This window comes from Rattus norvegicus, chromosome 17 (genome assembly GCF_021556685.1).
Source record: "Rattus norvegicus strain SHRSP/BbbUtx chromosome 17, alternate assembly SHRSP_T2T, whole genome shotgun sequence".
In the NCBI taxonomy this organism is placed as follows: domain Eukaryota; kingdom Metazoa; phylum Chordata; class Mammalia; order Rodentia; family Muridae; genus Rattus; species Rattus norvegicus.
The window spans coordinates 84,741,215-84,768,971 of record NC_141550.1 but is presented as its reverse complement, the minus strand read 5'-3'; the positions used below and the strand labels follow the sequence as shown (position 1 = coordinate 84,768,971).

The 27,757-nt window shown below is 41.5% G+C and overlaps 1 protein-coding gene across 2 annotated transcripts; it reads right to left on the bottom strand.

The window, feature by feature from the left end:
- Positions 1–648: 648 nt before the first annotated feature.
- Positions 649–27,757, bottom strand: Arl5b (ARF like GTPase 5B). 2 transcript variants are annotated; one of them, XM_087591280.1, is made up of 6 exons: positions 27,502–27,757; positions 14,608–14,668; positions 12,986–13,095; positions 9,744–9,827; positions 7,650–7,801; positions 649–6,560 (listed from the first exon to the last, which is right to left on the bottom strand). In XM_087591280.1, the coding sequence occupies exons 3-6, from the start codon at positions 13,049–13,051 to the stop codon at positions 6,512–6,514; spliced, it is 351 nt and encodes a 116-aa protein (XP_087447406.1). In that variant the 5' UTR covers positions 13,052–13,095; positions 14,608–14,668; positions 27,502–27,757; the 3' UTR covers positions 649–6,511.

Sequence of the window (27,757 nt, the reverse complement as noted above, 5' to 3'; positions counted from 1 at the left end):
CTGGTCAGAGCACACAAAGGTAACTAGAATAGTGACCTTTGAAAGAAAGTTACCCCCTCCCTATGTATTTAGGGATCTTTCCTAACAGTCTCAGTCTGAAAAAGGGTGGCATTAAACACCACTAGTTTAGAGGAATCTAAATAAGGAACACAGTATTTTCAGTCTATTCTGCATTCAGCTGTGCTAACTGCTCTAGGGGAGCATAGGTACAACATGGCGATATCATCTCCCAGGCTTTCTTAGCACCCGGGCTCCCCTGGTCTAAATGTACCTTCTATTTGTTTCGATCAAAGAGGCCAAATGGCTTTATTCAGGCTCCTGAGTTTCTTTAGGAAGCAAGGAATTTTTTCGAAGAATCCGACAATGATCTAATCTTCCCCCTGTACTAAGATATAAGAACCATTAGACACGGGCATCATACCTGAAGTTTAAGAAAGACGTGCAGAAGGAAGGTGACTGCCTAGTTCTCCTGCTCTCCCCCAGTCTTTGCTCTGAGAGCTTTGGAACCGAGTTGTGTTTCTCACCTTGGGTTCTATGGCCTCTACCACGGCACCATTATGATAAAATTCCCATTGGCTTACCTGGATTCCTGGCCTTTATAACCAAAGAGACTGCTGAATTGTCATCAAAAGAAAACACAGGCTATACTTCATATTGGAAAAGTATTTATTATGACAAAAATAAAACTGTGGACTGAAAACAAATGGATATCATGCTATATTGCACCATGATTGCAAATGAGCCGGAACCTCTCTAACAGATTAACAGCCCAGAGCAAACTGCATGTTTTTTCCTTGGGTAAGCTGGCGTGCACACAATTCATTAGAACACAATTGCAGAAATAAAAATCATGAACATGACCTAACATATAAAAGAAGCATTCAATGATAGCGGAAAATGTTAAAATCCGAAAACCATGTTCTTTCAACAACCTCATAATCAAACAAGCTTAGACTCTTTTGTGGGGCGTGACAGAGTGAAATGCTTTTGGTATTTGCTTTTACAGTTTCTTGGTTAGCACTTAAGTATCGGAGCAATGGCGCAGGCATCAGTTTCTTACTTAGGGTTCAGAAGAAGCATGTGATAGGAAAGTCACGGTTTCCCCTCTGTAAACATCAGAGGGCCCACAGAGAGGTGAGATCCTGCCTCGATCTCATGGATAATACCACACTGAACCAAGCTGCTTGGCAAGGATACGTCAGACCACTCGCAGAGCCTGAGATGTAATGGATTATTAACGTATATCGAAATCTTATAAAGTGAACATACACGCACATTTAAAGAGTTTTACAATCCCAGATAAAAGTACAATGAGTCCGGGGCCTGCTTTCTCTTTACTGTTAAAAAGCACCAAGTTATGTGTGAACACGAGAAAGTGCAATTACGATCCTTACACTCCCGATAGAATAATGGAGACCGTGAGGCTGGAACAGCCAGGAGCCTGCTCTTTCCTTATCTTAAACTGTGTTCTGTGAGAGGGCAGCCTGGAGAAATGGAAAGCTGTCTCATAACTGGGAAAAGTCATTATCATCATTTTATTTCACAATTTCAGTGAAACAGCAGCTAAGCTCTTTCCAGATGAAAAATGTTCACCACTAGACTGAAAGTTTACTCCAAGAGAATAAATGGTTACTAGGAGTGTGGGGGTGGGGGTGCGCGGCTTGGCGTCCCTGAATGTCCTGAGGGAAAATTTAAGATTAAAATGACTACTGTTTCTCATGATTAGAGCTAAAACACGCCAATAAATCAAGAACTACTGAGATCAAATGATAGCCATCAAATGATGGTTTTAGCAGCCCATAGTCATAGTCTCTCTCACCAATCAAACTGCAGAACTTCCCTTTCTGTCAGGAATTAAATACTGAGTGCTTTGCTCACAAGTGCTGAAAGAAAGGACACCCGTTCACCCAGTTGCTGGGGAAAAGAGAAAAACTCCGCCCAGCACCCAAGCCCCGCCCAGCACCCAAGCCCCGCCCAGCACCCAAGCCCCGCCCAGCACTCACACTCCCTTCCGCTGGGCATTCTGCATATTCAAAGACGTTTGGGTGAAGGGGGTTTTATCACAGGGTCTGACAGCCCAGACACTTAAGCAAAGCACTTTGCGGAGTGAAAAAAAAATGAGGTAATAATTCTTTTTAAATTAAAAATTTAAGTTGTGCAAGAAAACCTTTTCATTCATTTAGAAGTTCTGTTTTCTAGATTCCATCTACCCAGAGCATGTATGACTATTTCTCCACTCCAGGAGAAAAGTTCTGAGTACTGGTTTTGTTTCTGTTTTTGTTTTTTTTTTCTTTCTTTTTTCTTTTTTTCAGAGCTGGGGACGGAACCCAGGGCCTTGCGTTTGCTAGGCAAGCGCTCTGCCACTGAGCTAAATCCCCAACCCTTGAGTACTGGTCTTAAAAAACTCAAGGAGCCTTTGTGACTAAAGTTCTAGATTCTAATCCTAGAATGCCAACCAGCCAGTCTTCAGGCTTTGCAGCCTCAGGAAACGAGGTGCAGAATGTCTAGGTCTCCTATTGACCTCTATAGACCTTTGGTCATCTATAATTCTTAAAATATACCTTTTCCCCCATAACCCTGGCTCTCGGGTTTCAGTCTTCACACTAACAGTAAATGAATGAAGGAGAGATGACACTGAAAACCTTGAACAGCAGCCGTTTGCACAGGCAGTGGACTGAAGGACACTCGATGTCCTGGCGGATGCTACTCTTTCGGTGCCGGCAAGCCAAGTGTTTAGGATGCCTTAAAGGCAGAGAACAGAGCACACTAACCACGTCTGTGCAGCCGGAAAAGCCAGGGGGGAAAAAAAACCAAAAAAACTCTGCTTAAATTCTGTAGAAGTGAGTTCCCAACACGCATGGGTGCTACTTCTACGAAACTCAAAGCTGTTTTCTGATGAACACAGCCACTTCTGTGCACTGTCAAGATTTTGTTCCAAAACCAGATAAGTTGGTGCATGGAACTGGCCTCTAGAGAGAGGTGCCAGTGAGGCGTCATAGCATGAGGCGTAATCCAGAAACCCAGGCTGTTTGTTAATCCTCACTTTAACACAGTGGGGCTTTCAATCAATGACCTTGGATCAATTCTGCTCATAATCAACTTAATAAAACCTCTTATTTTCTTCAAAGATTTCTTAGAGGCCAGTGTCAGAGAATATTGTTTAAAGCACTGCCTGTATCCCTTATTCTTTCCATGGGGGGGAACAACTTTTCCCTTTATGCTACAATGAAAGCTAGATTATATTCAATTAAAACCTATGGCAATCTTAGCACGGGGATGGGGAAGCAGGGGCATCATGCACTGATCTCGGTGTTCACCCTGGCTACTAGAAACTCTGTCTCCAGCCATTCCCCACTTTAAAAAATGCTATTCCTATGGGAATTATGTAAAGCTGATGTTTTAAGGAATGAAATGTATATACTGTTTCTTTAGTGAACCCAGAGTATAAGTATTATCCCCTTAAGAATGTTAACACAAGAACCTAAAAGCAAGCATTATGGATTCAACCTCCAGTTTTCAATAGGTTATATATTTCAGGTTTTAAGAAATTATATCATATTAACAATAAAAAAATATTTAGTGCATTCCCTTACAAAAGTGAGTGTTACATCTACAGTGATTCTCAAATGAGCTTCTAGGTGACTACAACATGCTCAGGTAAGGAAATGGTACCTGTCATTTGCAACGGGAGGTTGATTTCGTTTTTTTGTTTGTTTTGCACTTTTAACTGTAATGTTGAAAAGATTTTAAGGTAGAAAATGTCTTCATTTTGAAATTAAAAATACGAGATAATCTGAAGGTGTAGAGCAGGTGTGGGAGGTTTCTGTAAGATACAAACTTTCCTAAATAACATACAGAGACAAAGGAGAATGTGAAACACTAGCCCTCTCTCCACGTCATCCCTGTTGATGTGACCTTGAAAGAACAGACTAAAAAAATCGAGAACTCATCTCAAACTAACAAAGGCACCCATCGTACACTTAAAAGTCCATGAAATAATATTTTACAGTCATTTGACTTATAGCGAATGTTCCAGTGAAGTGGTTTAGCATCTTAAGCTTGTTGGGATCCAAACATTCTCTTGGAGTAAAGGGTGACTCGTTTCCTACTGCTGCAAATGAGAGGCCTCTTCACAGGCCTCACAGGACCTATCAGATCAATCTACTGAATGCTGATTCCATTTTCAAATAACCACCAGCAGTTGCTTCTAATCCAAACTAATCATGCTTTTTAAAAAGGATTTACATGTAAAATAAACTGTACTTTCAACAATTAAATAGCAAATCTGCATCTATACTAGTAGCTGTTTGACAAAATACAATCAACTATTAAAAAACACTTTCAATATAATGCTGATGCGGTAATATAAAAAATAACCATATTATCTGATAGAGGAAAATTGAACCAGCCAATCTTATTAGATACAGGGAGGCAGAAAATTATTTCATAAGAAGAAATATTGGGACATTAAATATGCTTTGTCTCCAGACAGGCTTATGAGAATTATTTTTTTAATATTTATGGTAAACATAACAAAGTAAAATTCAGGCAAAGTGTGCTTTAAGTAACTGGTATTTTCTTAGTTCCCACAACTGCCACACACCATCCACACTGATTTATATCTGCTTTTCTCTCTCATCTTTGATTATGAGTTATATTTAAAACACACAAGAAAAATTAAATTTATACTCTACTTGGCATAGAATCACTAAGAAAAAGATTCAAAGTTTAAACAGTTTCCAAAATCCCAGAAAAGCTTTCCTCTAACTACTTTTCCAGATGAAGGGTACAAACACTAAAAGAAATATTATCAAGTTCAACTAAATTAACTGAACATAACAAATGAGTACACCCCAAAAGAGAGTAAAATTTAAGGCAACTTACATACAAAAAACCTGAAATGAAAATATCAATTTTGAGCAGGCATTTATGAACACTGAAGCTTATTTTGATCCAAATGAAAAATACTGAAAAAATGAAGAACTTCCCCTTAGTACATATTTTATGCCTTTCATACAGCAAATGACTGGGATGGCATAGACAAGGCTAATGACAACATTCGTCCCCCTTCAACTTAAGAGCTCGTTCTTACTTTCATCTTAGACAACTGCCCTGGGAACCGTTAACACCACCCAGCAAGTCTGACGTCAGCATTAGGCCCTTTCTCCTTTCATTTCTGTAACCAATAAAAGCATCTATGTTGCTAAGAATATGACAGTCTGGTCTACCTAGTGAGTTCCAGGACAAGGACTACAGAGAGAAACCCTATCAAAACAAAACAAACAAACACCCAGTCAAACAAACAAACAAACAGAGAACACGATCGCTGAGTCTCACAGGAACATTCTCAGAGCTAGGAATAGACTCAGCAGCACCCTGTAAGAGTTTAGGACACGAGTCGACCTGCACAAGAGACAGGAGGTGTGGCAAAACGAATCTGAAGCCTCTTTCACCTCATGCTCAGCCAGGTTACAGACAGACCATGCTGTGCTGCCTTTCGGTAATATACTGCTGGTGATAAAGACGCTCTGACAGCTACTACTGCACACCTAAGGAATAAGACGTGCCGTGCTTAGGCTGCTGCCAGAGCAGGTGAGGCATCTCTGACAAAACAGCTGAGGCTATGCTGATAATAAAGCAGGCAGTAACCTGATGGAAAACATATCCCGAGTGTCCTGGCTCTAATTTACGTTGGCATGTTTTACTAAATTCTGACAGTTACACACACACTGAAAAATCTTTAGCTACTAGATGGAGCCAATAGCATTTGTCATTGAAGCTGGGGTTTTTTAATTCGTGCTTCACCTTGATTAGTTTTTAAACCAAATATGGTTGGCAGAAAAGTGAGCTTAACTCCTTCTATGAATAAATGGACTAAATGATTCTCATGCAAAGGGCAACTTAAAATTATACTATCACATGCAGTGAGGTGAGGAAGATGTAAAGACAAGTATTCGTGATGCTTACACCACACACACACACACACACACACACACACACACACACACACACAGAGTTTCTAGGTAGACTTTTCTCATTGTAATTAACTCTGTCCAAAAGATAAAAAAGGTTTGTAGAGAAAAGAATGCTTCATGCTGGATAAATAAAAGACGATCCTCACTACTGTTCTGTCAAGCCAGTAAGTACCTCAGAAGGAAGTGGCGGCCATATGTGAGAAACCGGTTATAAAGGACATAACAAAACCAGATAACAGGAAATAGACGACAAATGGTTTTTACAAGGCAGTCACTGAGTAATCAGAATACACAGAGTCATTAGAGTCCAGCTGCTACAACATAGTCACACGTTATGCTCGTCCGACTGAGATTAGTACATTTGAAACAAAGGTAAGAAACCATCTTTATGTTCCAGTACAGTGGCACTTGATTCAAGCGTCACTTGGAGGTTTGTGTTGTCATAAATTAAACATGCTGCTGCCTTAGCAGCCAAAGGTATTAGGAAAAATGTTCATGTCACCGAATAAATAGAGAAGTCTTTTTCACCAAAAAGATTATCTCACACCGATCCTGGAGGTCATCCACTCTAGACCTTGGCATAACCTAGACAAAAAACAAAAGTATTTTAGAAATTAGAGACTATACTGAAAAAGCGAGGCTATACTTAGTAGTAAATCTTATTCAGAGGTTAGTGTTACACCCCACTGCCATTTACATATGCTGGTTGACTTCCTCTTTTTATTCCCACAAGGAGCAGGGTGTCACGCAGTTCGAGCTAGCCTTAAATTCTCTAGGACAGTATCGACAGTATCGGGGTAAGCTTCTGACCCTGCGGCCCTGACCTCATCTTCAAGTGCTGGGACTACAGACAAATGCCACCACCCTCAGTGGGTGGAGCAGTAGGGACGGAACCCAGGGCGATGTGCTGCTTGGCAAGCACTCTACCAGTGGAGCTGGACCCTGAGCCTCCATCACAGACGGCGTTCGGATAACGGCCTAAGGGAAATTTTAATGCAAGTATCACTTAAACGAAGTGGGAAACTTCGTGTCTCATCTCGAAGGTTCAGACTGTCCAGTTTTCTCATCAGGACTGTAAATAACACACCCACTGCACCCTTTTTAATGGAGCTAAAACCACTGTAAAACTAGCAGAAATTCTCTCTATTCATACCGTTTCTGAAAAGAGGAAGGGTACGTACGGGCTCTGCACCTAGCTAGGACACTGCCACATATTTTGAGGAAGAGAGAAGCCCCCTGCCAGGCTGACATAAGGATCCTGTCATGAACTGGGTAATTCCCCTTGCCCTGGTGTCTACACTCAAGTTCACAGAGAATCGAGAGTCCACTACCATGGCACGGGTCAAACGTTCGTCCGCAAGTATGCTTCCAGAAAGGACTCTTGATAATACAGGAGACAGACTCGTGGAAAAGACTAGTTAAGTCCTTCAGAAAGCATGCACTTTCATTAAAGCTTTCTCAATAATTCGGGTGACATTACAGTTTTTGCTTAGAAAGTAACTGATGAAAGCAGCAGATGAACAGAACCCTGAGATCTAACCCTCTAAATCCACGGCTGCTGCCTGCAAACATTACACGCACAACTCGGCCACCACGTCGGGAGAAGCAGTAAAGGAACAGGGACCAGGAAGGATGGCGTTGGCCTAGAGCTGTGAGGCGGCCCGCAGCACCTACCCTTCTCCTGTGAGCGCACAGCACGACTGGATGTGCCACGGGTGGTCCCTAATGGAACTGAGGGTGAGGTACTTGGAGATCTCGGCCGCCGTCATGCACCCTTTCAGATCCTGCTTATTTGCGAATATGAGGACTGCGGCTTTCCGTAAATCCTGGGATGGACACAAAACATCCACATTTCAAAGGTGAACAACTGTGAGTCAAATTAGTGTGTGACCTATGAAGAAACAAAACTCTGAAGTCAGAGTGTAGTCCACCCTACCAGCCAGTTACAGTAAGACACCACTATTTTCAAATTATCTTGTGCTAACATTTAATTTTAAAATCACCTTAATCACAATTAAATGACTCATTCTAATAAAGCATGTGCATAAGTCAGATAATTAAGTTTTTTTCTTTTTTTGGACAAAAATGATCAGATTGAAAAGACTCTAAGCCTCAGATTGAGGACTTAGGGCCCCATGTCTGGTCCTCCGCATTGGTGGAACACAGTAAACTTACAGGCCTTTACAGGCCTTGATTCTCTCAACTGTGTTCCCTGCGGCCTGATTCTGTTTTGTTTCTTTACCATCCAAAACATTAAGACATCATATACACGAAAACTTTTCATCTGTGAAGAAAACCGAAATATGACTTTTTAAGGGAAATGGATGGAACTGAAGATCACTATGTGAAATTAGCCAGACTTGTCTAGTACATGAGACTGGTTTTAAATCGATGTGTGTGTGTGTGTGTGTGTGTGTATGTGTGTGTGTGCGCACACCTGAGAGTAGTGGCCATCAAAGTAGAAAAGACCAAGTAGAAAAAGAAAGAAAAGATCTTAAGGTCTGATGGGAGAAGGAAGGAAGGGAGAGAACAGTTAGGGGATGGAATCCTGGGGCAGGAGGGGAAGGGAGGACTGCTTACAGGGGAGTAGGGTGACCAGCAGGAGGGAAGGGAGGACTGCTTACAGGGGAGTAGGGTGACCAGCAGGAGGGGAAGGGAGGACTGCTTACAGGGGAGTAGGGTGACTAGCAGGAGGGGAAGGGAGGACTGCTTACAGGGGAGTAGGGTGACCAGCAGGAGGGAAGGGAGGACTGCTTACAGGGGAGTAGGGTGACCAGCAGGAGGGAAGGGAGGACTGCTTACAGGGGAGTAGGGTGACCAGCAGGAGGGGAAGGGAGGACTGCTTACAGGGGAGTAGGGTGACTAGCAGGAGGGGAAGGGAGGACTGCTTACAGGGGAGTAGGGTGACCAGCAGGAGGGAAGGGAGGACTGCTTACAGGGGAGTAGGGTGACCAGCAGGAGGGAAGGGAGGACTGCTTACAGGGGAGTAGGGTGACCAGCAGGAGGGAAGGGAGGACTGCTTACAGGGGAGTAGGGTGACCAGCAGGAGGGGAAGGGAGGACTGCTTACAGGGGAGTAGGGTGACTAGCAGGAGGGGAAGGGAGGACTGCTTACAGGGGAGTAGGGTGACCAGCAGGAGTGGTTGGGGGGCAGATAAAGGCAGGCAGTGGGGGAGGGGCTAAAAACTAACAAAAATGACACGCTATAAAAACACCATTAAGAACTGATTGCTACTTTCTATGGCAACTTACAAAATTAATTTTAAAACTCAAGAGCTGAAAGATTGACATTACAGACAGATAACATTAGTTTTAAGAATATGGAGTTTAATATTTTATATATCTATGCAGAGGAATAGCAATAACTATACTGAAGATTCTAGATATTTCTGAGGAGAACTTGGATTAATAGCATGTCCAGGAATATGCTTACTGCCCATTCTTTCATATTTCAAATCTTATCAGTCAGTTTCTTCCAGTTACTCACGGCAGCAGAGTCCTGGTGGAAGAATCTAAGTTTCTTAGTCTCCCACCATAAGCCTCTAATTTCAATTCATCAATCTTTTAAAGGCATGAATCAATAGTTTTAATTCTGAAAAAATAAACTTAGCTTTTAATAGTTGTGGCAAGCAAATGACAGGCTTGAAAATGCAATGTGATTTTGACTCAGCCTAACAGAGTTTTGCTTAGGAAGAAATTCCCAACATTGTTTCAGCAATTCACAGATGACTTACTCCATCCTGTTTTTAAGATTCACTTCAAAATTTACCTCGTGAGCCAGCATTCTGTATAATTCTTCTTTTGTAATAGCCAAGCGTTCTCTGTCAATGCTATCGACAACAAGAATGATGAACTAGAAGGCAATATTAAAATAAGGGGAGAGATTAGTGGCAAGCTCAGGTCTCTGCCAATCACTACAGCGACATTAGCTCTGACCTGGCATCAACCCTGCTACAGAACACCACTGCTTTTCCATCACAAAGTGCTTAACACAGAAACCTGGCAAGTAGGAGATCCAGAAGTTAACAAGACAGCAACTTTGCAACCCCAGCAACTAAAAAGCATGACCAATCTACTAAGCTCCTGATCGTAGGTAATGAAAGGTAATGTTTATAGCAACACAGGAATTTAAATTCTTACATCAAATTTCATCTACCACCCATTCAAGCCAGTTCAAACCTGTGTGTCATGAGGATCATGGATATCACATGTTGACATTACAGTTCATAACAGTAACAAAACTGCAGATATGAAGTAGCCACAAAAGTAATTTTATGGTTGGGGGTTACCACAATGTAAGAAACTATATTAAAGGGTGGCAGCATCAGGAAGGCTAAGAACCACTGAAATTTAGACAATCAATAATTTGTTACTTGTTTATGTGTAAAGAAAGAGTTAACTTGACAGAAAAAGAGAAGCATGTTTTTCAAAATTAACAAATAAGGCATTTTTTTCACAGAAGGAATTTCAGCAAAAAAAAAGCTCAAGAAGAAAGTGTGCTGAATTTTGCCAAGTTACATGCACTGGCATTAGTATGCTAAGGTGAAATTTGAAAAAGGTAAGAAAAAGTGGAGAATCTGTGTGTACGTCTGTATGTTGGGTGGCATGGGATGGGAGAAAAGTGTGTGTGTTTGTCTAAAGTAGGAATTAAACAGTACATTTACAGGCAAATGGAAAACTAAATAAAAATAACTTAAGTATAAACAAGAACAAAGTGAAAAAGAGCTACTAAAGCAAACACTGTGTGTGGAAGAAAGGATTAGAAACTCAAGAGCAAACAGTGCCGTGCGTCATACAGAATAGGACATTAATATAAGCCAATTACACTGGAGAGGCTGGGATCAATTTATAGGAAAACTATAAAACCATGAAGTACCAACTACAGTAATCTCAATACGCACCAGAAAGGCTTAGGAAGGGATAAAATGGGGTGAGCCTGGCAAAGAATGGGCAGAATATTGGGAAGTAACTGGGTTAATGAAAGGAAGGAATCAGGAATCAATACCCAGGACTTCTTGTACTACAATGGAGATGCTCCCTTTGGGAGGCCAGCTCAAGGTAAAGCGCTCTTTCAATGTAAGATTATAAGGGCGAACGAAGTGATTGTGAACATCACCTCATAAGATCTCTCTGTGAAATCCAAGACTGAAGTGTAAAGGGTCACGCCAGCGTGTTGCAATAAAACCTTTGTGGTGACTGAGATATACTTGTAGAAATGCTAATAGCACGAGTAACATCTCTGTTTGGACCCAGGCTAAGCCTAGACTGTCAGCGACTTCAAAATCTACCCCATGAAGGTGCCTGACACACACTGGGGTCAGCTCGAATCATCTGTCACCTATGTGTGTAAGAGCTGCTTTTCTTCGCAGCTGGAGTGACCCGGAAGCTTTGACAACGCAGCCTGAAAACGCACCTCAGAGTGTGTAAGAATGCTACTGTCGTCGTAGTGTCTTACTGTACTCGGCTACACTGCAATATCTGCTCACCAACTGCTGTTCCCAACCCCCACAAAGAATGTAACTGAGGGCCATTACAAGTATTGCACGCAGGTAACCTGTAATTCTGGCTTACACACTGCCCTGAAATAGTACACACACAAACTATATTAGTAAATACGCCCATGAAGTATATGCTTGCTTTTCAATTTTATTTTAAAAGATAAATTTTCAATGCATTCTACTCTCTTCCAGCTCCAATTTTTATAAAAAAAATTTATCATTTTAGAAAGTATGGTTTCTTAGCTCTACCTCCTTACACAGAAAGCTTACATGTGCAACTGCACACCACTATTCTAAGTGAGAAAGCTCAAAAACATCATCTGAGCACTACAAAAATCTGCCTCTAGGCGGACATACAAGGACAAATGAAGGTAATACGGGTATATTCCCTAAGTTAATACTGAACTCGTAGGTAACAATCAGAAGAACATGGAAAGTTCACTGCTTAGAAACGGCTCCTCTGAGAAGCTCTGCAGATGCGCTCTCTGCAGACTTTCCTCATGCACTAACTGCCTTCTCGAGGCCTATCACAGAACCACACATGCATCTCTACGAGAGATGCCCTCCCCATGCTCCTCGGCCACTCACTCATGGGCCTGCGCCTTCTACAATCACGTCAGCAATTAGAGCGTCAGAAACCCGTCCCTCTGTGCAGTGTATCTGCAGAAGTTAATGGGCTGCCTCTCTTGCCTAACACCTCTATTTATTTTCTTTTAACATAAGCAGTTTCTTTCTGTTTCAAAATAATAAATATATAACAGAAATTTTATGTTTTTTGCCTTTTTCTATCCCAGAGGAAAAAAAATAAAAACATTTAAAATGATAGTGACGGCTGGGGAGAATAATAGTCTGCAGGTCTATTTTTCCCATTAACTATATTTGAAAATCTGGGATGTTATTCAAACATTTTTAAAAATATTTTACCCCTTCCCTAACCAGGTGCTACTACTGTGAAGTGCTGAGGCTGTAGGGAGATTCATTCATTTCAGTCAGTGTCAGATTTCTCCAGCCCACAGAGCATGGAGCGCTACTGTAAGCCAGCCGATGTGACACTCAACTGAGAAGGGTCCTGGCTAGGCACAGTGCTGCAAATCTAGAGTCCCAGTCCTTATTAGGAGGCAGAGAATCAATCCCGAGGGTTGGTGTTGAGTGAGCTCCAGGCCAGCATGAGCTGTGTACAGTGAGTTCTATGCCAGCCAGGTACATTTTGCATGTATATAATCTGTTTGACTTTAGTAAAATGGGTTTGCATGCCAATGCCACCTGGTCATACAACCTCGGAGGGGAAAAGTCCATGCACCCTCGTGGATCTTACTCTATCTGTGCAAGTTTTAGCAGTAACAGTCATGACCAGAATTTAGCACTCTTACCTGCCTTTTCTTCCATGATAAAAATCTGAATTCCTTATTAAAGGCAATTGCTAATATATCTCATTACAGCCTAGCCATTCATTTCCTATGCTGGTTCTCTGAAAAGAATTTTAAAATAAAACTCAAAGGTAATTTTGGCATACCTCTGTGTTTGAGTAATAGGTGTTCCAGGATGACCTCAGAGACTCCTGACCACCGATGTCCCACATAAGAAAATGAGTGTTCTTCACAACTATTTCTTCAACATTGCTTCCTATGGTTGGAGAAGTATGAACTACTTCATTCATTAAGCTGTTGAAAGACACCATTGAAAACTCTTTTGTAAATCTTAAGAACCCCAAGCACGTTTGCTCTGTTTTTAAGAGAAGTCAACCTTCCTCAATTGTACCAATCACAATAACCATTAACACGAGAAAGAGAAGTCTGGAGACTTTTCTGTGCACTTAGAGACGGAAACAGCAATTCCTGAAGGCTGTTTTCTGCTGTTCCATGGGATATGGGATGAACCGCAGGCCTGACAGAGATGGGACACTGTCATGTGGACTTGCACGTCCAGTTATTCAGTCAGTCGGATGAAGACCAATGTTCCACCCTGGAAGACCAACTTCTGGAAAGCTGGGACCACGATATGTGCAGAGTAGCAACAGCTAAGCAGTGTTCTCTCACCGTTTCGATGGAGGTCCAGGTAGGTTAGGCACACTAACCTGTAGTCTTAAAGGCCACGTGCAATAGAAATTTGACTTAAAATGAATTGTATTTAGAATACTGACTCTCACATCACTTGTTTTATCTTTTTGATTGCTTAAGTTATATTATTTTACTCAATATACACGTTTGCTGATAGCATTCCATGATAACATGTATTTGAAGACAGTTTTCTCTTGAGTTTTATACTATGTGTTTGACACTGTGTACAGTTATCAGAGATATTTAAGCTTTATATTAAAGACTAAATGAGTTAACATGTATTTTAGCTAATCAATGGAAAGATAATAAAGAAAAGTAATGATTCAACTCTGAAACAGTAACACGAGGAGCCTGCCACAGTGGAACTAAAGTTTCCACCCCCTTCTTTTGCAGAGCTAGAAATTGTGCCCAGAGATTCCTGCATAATGGGGAATTGCTCCTCTGAGCTATAACGCAGGCCCTAAACTGGTGGGCTTTAAATGCAGGAAGGGAGGAGTAGGTTTCATAGGATGGTGCCAAGTTCTGTGTGAATAGCTGTTAAATTGCTCTGGGTATATGAACCTACTCCCACAGTTTAACATTTCTCTGGCTCTGAGAGGATAACGGGAACTCCGTCTACCCTGGATTCTTGGGGTGTTAACATTTACTGAAGATGAGCTTTAATGTATCTCTGAGGATTTCAAGCTTCTCAGTTTTGAAAGCTCTACAGCAGCTTTTTGACCGCACCACTTTAGACAAGTCTGGATCTGTTAAACAATCCGAAAGCTGTTAGGGAACGTGGCTTTCAGTACCGGCCCTCTGTGGGCTCCTGTGGGAAGTCACTTCGTCACCTCACCCAGGAGCATCTCTACCTTGTTTTAGTTTAATATAAAAGTCCATTTTTCCTTTCCGAGTCAGAAGGCTAGGACGTGGAGGAGTCTTCAGTGAGCAAATGACATCTTATTTTACCTTTTTTATTTGGTAAAATAGAAAAGTTACATGTTTAAGTCTACTGATTATTAAGATCGGTAGGAGTGGCATGTTATAACTTATAAAAACCAAGTTTTTCGAGAGCTAATAAGCAGACACGGATACTTACAATTGATAAAGAATGGTGGTTTTCCCCGCGTTGTCCAGTCCCACAATGATTACTTTGTGCTCTAAGGGGAAAAAAAAGTCATGAACATTCACACTACTACACGCTCCAGCGCAGACTTTCCACAGTGATAATTATAAACAAGACTCATCTGTTAGGCTCCCACTACTGAAGTATCATGAGAGAAGTCTTTATGTTGTAAGGACTTGCCTTGAGTTAAACAATGCAGTGTTTTCTAAGAAGTCCTCCTGTAAACGCGTTTAGGTTGGCTAGCTAGAAACAAAGACTTTGGTCACTTCTGAGTGGAGGCAGAGTCACTCAGATAACAACCTGGCAGCATGACTTAAACTGTGAGTATAAAATGTTGGCTCTTCTCCCCTGCTCTAAGTCCTGCTGCTATTCAAGTTAGCCTTACGTTGTTTTAACACAAGCAAATTTCCCACCTACACATAACCAACATTTTTGTCTTTCATTTAAAAATGGCATTTACTGAAACTGCAATGCTCTTTCCATTAGCAGGTAGGGTTTTATTTTTACATTAATTGGCAGAAGTAAAGGCAATTACTTAGCCTCAATGGTTTTTATTGAAATGTGTTTGCTGTAATCATTCTAAGTGGGTGTTTCTGCTGCCGCTGTCCAACAAAAGCCTCTTCCCCTTCTAATGACAGGTACTAAATAACCATTTTGTTATAAGCAGTTATTAGGCCTCTCGAATTATTCTGTTAAGTGGTACGTATTTTGAAATCTGCTTTGAATGAGTGATAGATCCCACCCCCCATCAATTCAGTCTATGTTCAAAGCTCCTTTTTTAGGGGAAAAGGGGGTTCGACCAGCCCCCTCCCCCAATCTGGCGAGGGGGACTGATGTCTCCTAAGGGTGTGGCCCCTGGTATGTCACCCATGCTCCAGTGAATGGCCCCACATGCAGGCAGCACAACCAACCTTTGGTCGGGGGGTGTGTGTGTGGAGGGGGCTGGGAAGGAGGAGACGAAGGGGAGGGAAGACAGAGGGAGGGGGAGAAGAGAGAGGACACACAGTTGGGAAGGAATGAGGAGATCTGGAGGTGGATCTGGGAGAAGCAGAAGTCGGTGGAGGAATGGGAGTGATCAAAATACATTGTATATAATGTACGTATGTCTGAAAACGTCAAAGTATAAAATATACGTAAAGATCCCCCTTCCTAGCAGGAAATGCTTAAGGAGCTGCTCTCGCGCTTCATGGGGTGGGTGGGCAGGGAAGCTGCAGCAAGAGCACAGGAGAGACTCTCTGTCAAGCTGCTGCTTTTCCCAGTGTGGCTCACTGAGGGAACAGAACCCTTCTCTCAATTGGGTAGCTGAGGGACCAGGGTGGGATCCCTGGCCAAGGACTCCAGGCTGGTGATGCCAGGTATGAGCCAAGAATGCAGGCCCCATACTCTGTAAACATCATTAAACCTATACCGGTCTAAATTTAAGGCAATATGGGAAGATCTGGTTCTTCTCTTACCCACCTCTGCTCCCTGACATTAGCAACCATGTTTGCCCTTCAGATGGAAGGAACGGCAAAGCCTTTTCTGTGAAATACTATAAAACTTGTCACTATGTATACTATTTATAGTATTTAGTATGTATAGTATTTCTGTGAAATACTATAAAACTTGTCATCATGACAAGGAATTAAAGTCTTATTATCTCCCGACCTTCTAAGACTTTTATGCAATGTTTAATCCTCCCCACAGTAAAACCTTTATTTGACAAAGCCCTGCACTTGGATTAGCCTGGCAGAACCCTTCCCTTAATTTCCTTTCCACCAATTCTTTTAAAACCAGCTAATGTCAAAATACCAAGGGGTCAGACCCCCGGTAACAGGAAAATACGGAATCCTCACACCTATCACAAGAAAACCAAGTGTATGTCTCCAGGTGCTTGCTTTTTGGAGTGAGCCCTCTAAATCAAGGTGAAGTTTTGCCTTGGGGACACTCTTCAGTTGGAGTGTTCATCTCTTCTTAAGACAACAGCAATATGACCTAACAGTTGGCAGCCTGAGCAGGAGAGTGTAATAATATCCAGCACTATGGTGACATGTTCACAACTGTTAGGGAAAAAGAACCAGTGGGCTGAGTTTGTTAGCGCCAACCTGTAGGTCAAGCACTCTGGAGGTTCCTAAGTTCAAGGCCAGATGGGATGACAAACTTCTCTGTCTTCCAATGAAGACAGTAAGAGCTATCTGTAGTATATCACTGGACAAGTAGATAGGACAACAAAGGTTAATTTCGTGCTTACAAAAGCTACTCTGTAGAACAACAACAACAACAAAAATGATTATGACTGATTTCATTTTCCTTCTGGGCCCATTGGCTCGATTCCCTAGGTTCGAATGGAACCAACCTTAATTTGCTCCCCTGATTGTTGTTCCTTAAAGAAAGAGCACTCTTTATCAACAGAGGGACAGACAGACAGACTGCTTCGCTCCAGGCATTCCTGATCTGTTAACAGCCTAAGTCTAGAGACCTCAGTATCCCTGCTTTGGTGAGAAAAGGGCCACTGAAACAGCCAAACTTGGTTGCATGGAGGTCCTGCTCAGGAAGAGGGAACAGCATGCCCGGGTAGCAGCAGATGGATGGTTCTCTGCTGCAGCAGCTCTTGTGGGTAACTGACTCTTTAAACCGTTCTGTATCACAGGGGATGATAGTAGATTAAAGGCCTGATGTTTACACTCATGAATAATGCACTGCTTTGCAAGGTTGGTCTGCAGTGGGAACTGAGAAGAGACTGGTGATAGACAGTGGATAGGTTTCATTCACATTCAAACACTAGGATCTTATCTTCCAGATCCCCCTTTCTTCACAGTATAGGGAACTCTGGCAATCACACACACACAATTTCAGCTTTGTCCTAGGATGAAGGCATGCACAGTACCTTTCACATACAATGCCGTCTTTTCTCTTGAAAACTGTCACCAACAGCCTAAATACACACACACACACACACACACACACACACACACACACACACACCACAAAAAGGATTGTCCTTTGTAACAAAGTTTATTTTTGATCTTTGTGCTGAAGAAGTATCAATAGTGTCTATACAGCAAGAATGAAACCAGGATCAAAGGCCAGCGGCCAGCTACTAAAGGCCAAGTTCAAAAAAACCATTTGCCCTGTAATGTAACCACACCTCCCCTTCCAACCGCCTGCTATGCACAATAACTACCAATTCAACACCCAAATACAAGTTGGTGAAGTTTTTACAACACAGAGGACTAGATATAGAATCTCCTCCTTCTAAGAAAGAACAAAAAGGGGTTGGGGATTTAGCTCAGTGGTAGAGCGCTTGCCTAGCAAGCGCAAGGCCCTGAGTTCGGTCCCCAGCTCCGAAAAAAAGAAAAGAAAAAAAAAAAAAAAGAAAGAAAGAACAAAAAGATGGAAACAAAACAATAATCCCTGTCCACACTGCCCTTAGGCAATGCTTCAACTAGTAAGGTGCACGGCTTCTTAAAGGTATGCTGGCCACGGCGATCTGTTCCCAGTCAACACATAGGCTGAGCTGCTTCTGTGTAGAGCATGTGACAGTCACTATGTACGTGATATCCCAGAGGGACAGCACATGTTCTAAATGCTGTCTTCTGATTGGGCATAATCAGTTGGCCACATGCACACAACTCTTGCATGGGAAACAAACAGGAGCAGCTGAACTCTGGGTCAGAGTTCATACTTTCTGTGATGTTGCTTAAGTATAAAGAATTTCCCTCACTTGTGCCAGAGTAAACTGATGCCAGCCACTGTCCCATGGTGCTTGGACATCCGTGCTATCTATATATTTAGCAGTGACTATAATGAGCTCTTGACCCAGGAGGTTAAAAAGGAAAAATAAATAAAAGAAAATCCTTTCAAGAAGTTATCAGGATCAAGGTAACATCAACTGAAATCTGTCCCTAAAGTCAAATCCTACCAATCTGATGGGGCATTAGACATTTAATGTCATTTTTGACCTCAGTGTGGAAGTAAAGATCTCTATCTCACTAAACTTTAGATGTCTAGGTCGTGTGCACATGTTTTGAAACCTCATCTGGTTCACAAGGCTTTAGGAGGAGAGCTGATGTGTTCACTTCAAAGTCCTCAAGCCACTCTCCAGAAAACTAAAACAGTCAACTCCCTGTCTCAGTCTACATTTGTTATTTAGAATGGGCTTTGAAATATGAAATGGGCCTTTAACCATTTTAAGAAGCACTGTTAACTTTCTGTCAAGGAGCACAGGCATGAATTCTAATGGTGCAGGTCAGACATCTGGAAATTGCATCTTCTGGGAAAAGCTGGGGAATGCTTCAGGCCTGGGAAGCCAGAGGCTGGGGCTAGTCTGGGCTTGACCCAGCAAGCCACCACCTCAGATGCGAACAAGCACAGCTAAAGGAAAACAGTACAGACAATCAAGCTTTATGTTTAGGGTCACGCCTGTAGACAAGGGCAGGTTGAAGAACCATTAACAAGGAATATAACGAAAGAAGGGATTCCAAAGAGTCAAAAAAGATTAATGTTTTCTCCTGCATGTTTTTACTTTCACTAGCATGAACAAAACTTTTAAAAAGATTTGGTTCAGAATACATGTTACTGAACAGAATACTATTGGTTGGCAAAAGGCATCAGAAAAGTATTATATAGCGATGCGATTTTTTAAAGATTGTTAAATAATGTATGCAAATTTAGGTCATCACATTACAGTTCCATAGCGTTAAAATGTTACAAAACATGTCAAGACATAATTCCAGCTAGCTGCTTTCTAGGTATTGGTGTTTGTATCAACACTGTGACTATATAAGGTTTTACATGTATCAACTACAGAAACCACCATATACGAAGCCAATTAAAATGTCAGATGTGGTGACACATGTACCACTGTTATACCACAGAACATACAAAGGCTCTTTCAACTCCCTGACCAGTTCTCTGGCTTCTCCCAGTCCTACTGAGGAGCCATGGTACTGTTCAATGTATCCTCCAACTGATGGAGTCCAGGTGATGACTCAATGTTAGTCAATATATCATGCCCAGCTGATGACTCAACAGTTAGCTACCTTAAGGGTTTTAAGGGATACACTTACAAAATACCACCAGTATAAAAGCCACCAGTACAAAGTAACAGATAGGGAGGTATTTATCAATGCTGTCTTTATAAGTAAGGGTTGGACTCCAACTCTCAATTAAGGAAAGAAATGTCAGTAATAAAAAAGTAAACTCTAAATGTTTTATCTTTTTAATTAATTTTTTTTTTTTTCCGGAGCTGGGGACCGAACCCAGGGCCTTGCGCTTCCTAGGCAAGCGCTCTACCACTGAGCTAAATCCCCAACCCCTTAATTAATTTTTTTTATAACAGGGTCTCCCTGTGAAGCCCTTGCTGGCCTGAACTATGTAGACTAGTCTGGCCTCAAACCCAGAGATCTGCCTGCCTCTGGGTGATGAGATTCAAGTTGGGTGCTACTGTGCCCTGTTATGTTTTATGCATATTTTATAAATTAATATTCATAATTATCTTGTGACAAAATTCCATCACTCCTTACTTTACTGATGTAGAAACTAAGTCTCAGGTTCTTATGTATCCTAGTCAACATCAATTTGGAAGAAAAGATGACCATAGCTAACATTTGATTGCAGGGGCAGGGCTCTAGATAATGCACTGTCTTAAGAACTCTATTCCTCTAACAGTAGCACTATGAACACAAATAAAAGTTTATGATCCTTTTCTAAAACTCCTTTATACATTAAATGCTTAATATGAATATAGAATCCCTACAGACATTAAAAGATATATTTGTCATCAGGAAGATGAGTATCTAACAAAAAAGGTAATCATGCATTGTATCTTAACTTCTCCTTGACTTAGAAGTCTAAAAACACACTGTATTAATAAACTGCAGGTCTCAATATGATGCTTTCCCACTTCGGAAAAGATGTGAGCCTTAACCAACTTCATCAACTGGAGAAAAAAATAGAAGAAAATCAGGGGAGGAAAACAAGCTTCTGGTAAAGCAAAGAAGTAAAAACAGGCAGGGTATCAAACAAAGACCCTAGGAGGTCCTCCACAGTAACAAACTGCTTACCACTCAAGTGTCTTGCCTAGGTAACAGAGATGGGTTTCTTTAACTCACAGAACAAAAGTAACAGTAAGACTTCAGACCGGGAAGCTTACAAGCGCCCACTGGAACGCTCTATTGTGGTAGGATAACGTTCAAGGCACAGATATCTAAGCCATGGTTTTTAAGCTTGTTCTGACCAGGAGCAGAGTTGAAAAAGAATTTACACCTTGACCCAGAACACAACATTTAACACCGGAGATGGACTCTGAATGTCTGTATTTTAGAAAGTTTATTTCTTTTTAAATTCACGATTGTTCTTCACTAAATAGTCATCACTAATGATTCATGAAGTGGAGACAATATGGAAACATAAGTTAAAAAAGTAAACTAGATGAGTACGAAACTGAAAAATAATTCAAATTTGAGAAGCTTAGTAAATTTCAAAAGGGAAAATGTCAAAAAAAAAAAAGTATTTTCCAAAACGCTGGCTTGCAGTAAAGCAAAAGAATGAAGAAAAATCACAGAAACGGCAAGAAAAAAAGGATCCACACCAAGAAGGAAGATGGGAAAGTTGGCTGATGTCTCACTAGCAAATAAAAAACAGCAGCTGCCTTCTGCAGACCATGAACAAAAAAAGAAAAGAATTGGGCAAAGATGCTATATCCAGCAAACATATATTTCACAGATATATAAGCAACATAAAGACATTTAAGGGAAGAGACAGTCTCCAATACAGAGAAGACGAACAAATGAGAAACAGATTTATTCTTCTCTTAAAACTTTACAGTGTATGTGAGTTGAGTTTCATAGCCACCCTATTTTGTGATGTTTATTAAATATGCAGAAATAGCAGTCACAATCCAACAGCATAAAGACACGTCACATGGACGGACAAGTGTGTGCACTACAGAAAATGTGGCATTGGCTCTCTTAGCTGACAGCACAAAGGATAAAGCTATGTTGCATTCTCTATGGGGGGCAGGTGCTAAAATTACTGCACAAAAAGATAGAAGTCAATAAAGAAAGGAATTTTTTTAAAAAGGCACTTTAAAAAGACTCTAAAAGTGTCACTCAGCACCTGAAACCAAGCAAAGGAAACACAGCCAACAGTTAAGTGACAGTCCTCACCACCTACCCAAACAAACGCTACCACATCAGTAAGTTCCACTAGTACATTCAGTCAGTAAGAGGGCAGGTTTCACAATGGGCTCAAAAGAAACAGAAATGCGTTATTGTGCAAGAGGTGCACGTGCAAACTTGAGAGGTCTGAATAAGATTGAGGCAACTTTAACCTCAGGAACAGTTCCAAAACAATCTACAAATGTGGGAAACACAGTTCCTTTCCAAAGGCACCCAAGGAGCCTCGTTAAGAAGTCTCAGTAAGTGTGAAACGAAGTGGAAATGTTGTGGGGTTTACCGAATTAGGAACCATGATCAAGCTATCAAAACCAAACAAAAACCAAACAACCCCAAACATTAAAACTAAAATTATCTGCAAAGTAGGCAACAAACATTAATAATGCAGTCAAAAAACAAATCACACGACAATGTAAAAGCACTTCAAATTGAATAGAAGTAAAAGGGAGTGGCTAGATCGAAAGGAACATCTCCAAGTCTGAAATTCATGTATTGGATGTATCCTTAAGACTTCGTAATAGAAGAAAAAAGTCAACCCAAGGTGGGTACAAAGAAGGAAATAAATAGCAGCAGTTAAATTAAAAAAGAAAAAGAAAAAAAAACACCTAATTTTCTCTCTCTTTTTTCCCCATTTCAAGATTAAGCAAAGTCCAAGGTTTCTACTGGCCCTAAAAACTCCACACAGTTGTAAGGCTGTAATGCTGTGACTGAGAACAAGGACCCAGCCTGCAGACCAACGCCAGAGAAATTGGTAGAATAGCTAACATTTCTAGAGGAAAGAAGCAAGTATTTTAAAATTGTCAAAAGCAAAAAGCCATTCCAAATACTTTGAGAACTGCTTTGATGGTCAAAAGTTTAAAAGCTTGTTAAACAAGCAAAGGGTCTAAACTGCCTTCGAGCAGCAAGCAAGGACATGAACGAAGGCAGAGCCACACTTGTCGGAAGGACTGCAGGTAAGGGCTGACGCCATCAACTGTAGGTGAGGAAATGGAACACCGCTGCCAAGATCAGGAAGGGAGTCTAACTACTTTAGAACAGTAAGAGCACTTTATCTGCCCTGTGACTTTAAAACTGCTCTTCTACACAGTCACTCTAAGAGAAAAAGAAAGGTCTATGAAAGTTCTCACTGGGTACGTGAGTATCTCAGAGGAAAGCTTTCTCTTGGGGCTGAGTTCTGTGCCCTGGACTATAGGGCTGACTGTCTTTCAACCACTCATACTGTTTAATCCATCTGGACTGAAGTGGGGAGCCAGTTACAAGAGACTTACGGAGAACACTTCCAATGTGAAAAGCTGTGCAAAACTACATCGAAACAGAAAAATAGACAGTAAGACGATGTCAAAGGAAGGAGTGAGTCAGCCATCACAAAAATATGCTCCCAGAGCAGTAAGGAAGTATCTGCTGAAGCAATAAACTCAGCGTGAAGACTGGAGACAAAGGGAGTAACCTAAGATCAGAGCCCACCCCATACGAAAACGTTCATGTGCTTCTTTGGCAGTCACCTCAGCATACCCTGGTAATAACATATCCAGAAAAAGCAGAGGAGCAAACCCTAAAATAAATAAATAAATACATTCTGCAGTGCCAAAAAACATCTTTAAAGTGAAAAATTACTGAGAACTCGCAAAAATGAATGAAAAACAGACATATGAGGAATTGTACCTTTTTGAAATTACCAGAGAAAATTCTAAAACAAACAAAAAAGAGATAGAGAAAAATAAATCAAGATGCTATCATTTTACCTAGTAATAGTAAAAGTTGGAGATCAAGGGAATGGCTTCAAAATTCTAAAAGCAGTGTTTCCCAACCCATAGCTAAACCAGATATACATGAAAACTGAAGATAAGTGACACACTTCCAGGCACTTGAAATTGAAAAAAGTCACAATTTACAGATGCCCCATTTGGGGGTGGGGCAGAGACTCTTTCTATAGCCCAGGCTGTCCATTACATAACTCAGTACGTAGACCAGGTTGGCCTTGAATTTCAACTCAAACAGATCTGCCAGACTTTGCCTCCCAAATGCTCCAATTATAAAGATGTGTACCACTACACAAGCTTTACAGATACCTACATGGCATCTTTTCAATAACTCAATGTATAGATTTTGTTGTTGCTTGTTTGTTTGGGGGTTTTCTTTTTCTTTTTTTCTGTTTGAGAGAGGTCTGTCTACCTAGTCTTGTCCTGCAACTCGATGTAGACCAGGCTGCCTTTGAAACTCACACAGATCTGGCTGATTCAGCCTCCCAAGTGCTGGGATTAAAAGTGTACATCACTATGCTTGGCTGAATTTGTATACTTTTAAAGGAAGACACAAGGATAGAAAATGATAATAACAAAGAGAAGCCCAGAACAGCTATGCACTAAGAATTCCAGAAGGAAGAAGACCCAGCATCTGCTAGGTATGAGATGGAAAAACTGTTAAGAGTGGAGCTTTACACTACAAAAATCTCTCAGCGGGTGCACAGAGAAAAATCAAGAAGATGTCATTTTTACTCTAGAAACAAAATGAACGGAAAGCAGTAAGACACTAGAGCAAACCAGCTCTGCAGAACCAAATTTGAACATCATACTAACGAAAACTCAGCGAAAGCAAGCCAAAGGTCTGAAGCACAAGTGCCCCTCCTCTGTCAGAAGGGATAAACAATCATGGCTCAAATTCCCAACTAGACGGGCTATAAAATAGAATGCACATGCTACTATGACACAGCAGTTTATGTTGAATAAAAGAAAGCCAAAAACTAACCCCTTGAATAAGTACATTTTGCCAGATACTGTGAATAAAGCAGGGAATAAAAAAAAAAAGTTCATGCCTCAAGGAGATTATTTCTATTCAGTGAATCAAATGACAAAGAAAGTTACGATACAATTATAAACAGAGATAAACATTACTCAGAAACCAGTAATTACGTAGAGAGCTAATAGTAGGGCAAAAGCCGCTTCTGGTAAATATGTCAAAGAAGAACGACTTTCCACCTAGTGAGTCTGGATCAGAAATCTGAATGACCAGACTTTTCAAAAGTAGGATACAAGAATACTCTAGAAGACAGGGAACAGATTTTGCTGGATACATAGGAAACCAGCAGAAGCCTTTCATTAATTAGCCCAAAGGAAATGGTTAAGACAACAGGCAGAAGGCAAAGTAATATTTATTAACAGCTGGGAGGGCCCAAGTAGACAACGTAAAATTTGCTGTGAGGATGAAATGAATTAGATGACAGAATCAGTAAGTTGTTGCTTTTTGGTTATGAAAATGAACTACAATTAAAGCCTAAGTCATTTATCCTTCTGACTGACAGAAAAGCTGACCACAAGTGTATACAGTCAACATGGGGAGAAAAAGACCAGTCCTATGCAAGTTAGAGAACTTTTAAAACTTAAGTTAAAAAGAAAAAGGAAAAAAAAAAAAAAGGAAGAGGAGAGCTTAAACCTGTCTCCCCCCACAGGCAAGCATGTATTGTTTTAAGAATACATGGACAATCACAGTTAGCTCCACTGATGTAAGTTATCCACCTTCTACTACAAAATGAAAGGCTACAAAGTTCCTGTGGACAGTGCGGAACTTCGTGACTTATCCCCAGGAAGATGCAGCACATAAAAGAATGCTTGGAGCTCTTCAAGAAACTGAGGTAAGTGAGGAGGACATCCTGACTGATAGATGAGGGACAGAGCCTGTAGGTGGCTGTCAGTTCTCTCAGGCTGATGGCAGCCTACACCATCTCCCGACTGGCATCGACCCTACCTCACTCTAACTTAACCGGGAGAGTGAAGGCTTAGACATATTATTCCCATACTCAACTCTACCTGGGCACCAGGTACAACAGTAAAAAACATGCCAACACTGGTACTTAATTGTGTTGAAACAGAGGACAAAAATTCCAGACTATTGCATGAATCCAATCCCATGATTCCACATCAGGAAAATACCTCATGACCAAACCCTTCATGAGTTCCTTCGCTGGCTGTATTCAGTATTTATTGTCTTGGTCAGCAGGTAAGAAAGACCCTTAGTGGTCTAATTGCCTGGTTACTTCTGCAATCTCACAAACCATTTCAATTTCTTCAAGTGTACCCCTCTCTTCAAACGTCAATATGCCTGACTCTACGCTGTCTACATTCATCCCAAACGCCCACTCCTCATCAAGTCTGTGTATACCTTACCCTGAAAGGTTTCCAGAAACCACCTGAGAAGGATCAGTTGCTTTCCTGGCGCCATCATGCCACCCTTACAAATGTCTGCAAATTTCAGCAGACAATTTCCTACCCTACTCTTGAGTGCTCTGTGAGCGCAGCTTCTGTTCTGGCTCTCTGAAGCTACCTTGTCTAGTCTGGAGGACCGGTTTTCCCACCAGGAGACATTAGTCATGAACGAGGACACAGTGACACAAGCACCTGTCCCTGCATTTCAGCAGGAAAGGTACAGAAGTTCTAAGAGGGATCTGGAAAATCAGACAATTATGTAAAGACGGGCACCAGACACATGAAGGCTTCCATCATCTTCAAGGACTGTCCCTTTCATCTCCCCAACCCCATTCCAGTCTGAATATGGAATCCTCTAATGAACAGAGATAGCAGCAATAACCACCTACAAAGGGAGAACCAACACTCTGACATTTTTATTGCTAAGGCAGGAGGTTGATAAAAGATAATATTGTATAATTCACTTTTATTTACACATATTTAATTGTATAACCAATATATATATATTGAATTATATATTGAAATTATCCCTGCCATAGTACTTTTACAATAATCAGAAAATGTTAAAGTTGCTGAAAAAATACTGCACTACATTTATGAGTAACACTGCTGGGAGCTTGGGTTTAGACACTTTACTGTCACTTATAAAGGGGTATTTATCTGTGGTGTTTGCATACAAACACACACATGCCGGTGTGTGTGAACTAAATTTACAATGATTTCACGGTTTAAATCCACAAAAACTGATAAGGACTTTACTGGCAAAGTCTTAGTACCCTCATAAAAACAAAAATAGTTTATAAATCACGCCCTACAAAATGAAGCTAAGGGAAAAAAGTTTGGTTTCAATACCCGGAAACCATTCTGTTACAAGAAAGACTTTATCATTGGGCCCCTTTCTGTCTAGTAGTGACTCTTAAGACATCACAGTTCATTCTGACTCCGAACAGGTTTTACAACTTCTAGGTATTACCTGCCCTGTTCCAGAATAATTACGGCCACGTAATATCTTACACATAACCGAAAGCATTTAGATTTTTTTTCACGCCCACAGGGGAGCGGGGGGGGGGGAGCTATGTGTCTGTGTGTAAAAATTTCAGAAACCTGTGCACCTGAATACTCACTCATTCTAAGTCTTAACGAACAGAAATCAGAGCCAAGTCAGACAACGTGAAGGTGCATCGGCATAGACAAGGGGGAGGTAAACAGTGCAAAACTCCTGTTTCGTGTTAAAGAAACGGAAAGTTTTGGGTTCTTGGAGAGACACTTTCCTATGGCTAATCAGACCTAAAAAGATAGGTTCACTGAGACGAGAAAGGCCCGCAAACAGATTGCAGGAATCTGTTTCCACCTTGGTTGGCTAAAGGCTGCACACGCGTGGGATTCCCGGCCATCAGGTGCCTCCCCTGCCCCAGCTCCGGGTCCCCAGATCCGAGTCTCCAGATCCGAGTTCTACTCTTGAGCCCGATCCAGACTTGCCCGCACCGTGTCCACCAACCCGCCGGCCTCACCTTGGTTACAGAAAAGGCTCCACAGTTTAGCGAAGATCAGCCCCATCATGAGCCCCGGACGGGACAGGCTTCCTGGGGCAGCACTCGGCGGCAGGTGCCGCGGCGCCCGCGGTGGAACCGAGGGGAAGCCGACCCGGAGCCGCGGAGCCTCAAGAGTCCAGCGAAGCTTTGGTCCTCGGCGGAACCGGGAACCGCCGCAGACTCCTTTGTTCGCAGCACGATGAGCCCAGCCCCGACCCGTAGTCGCTCTGTCTGC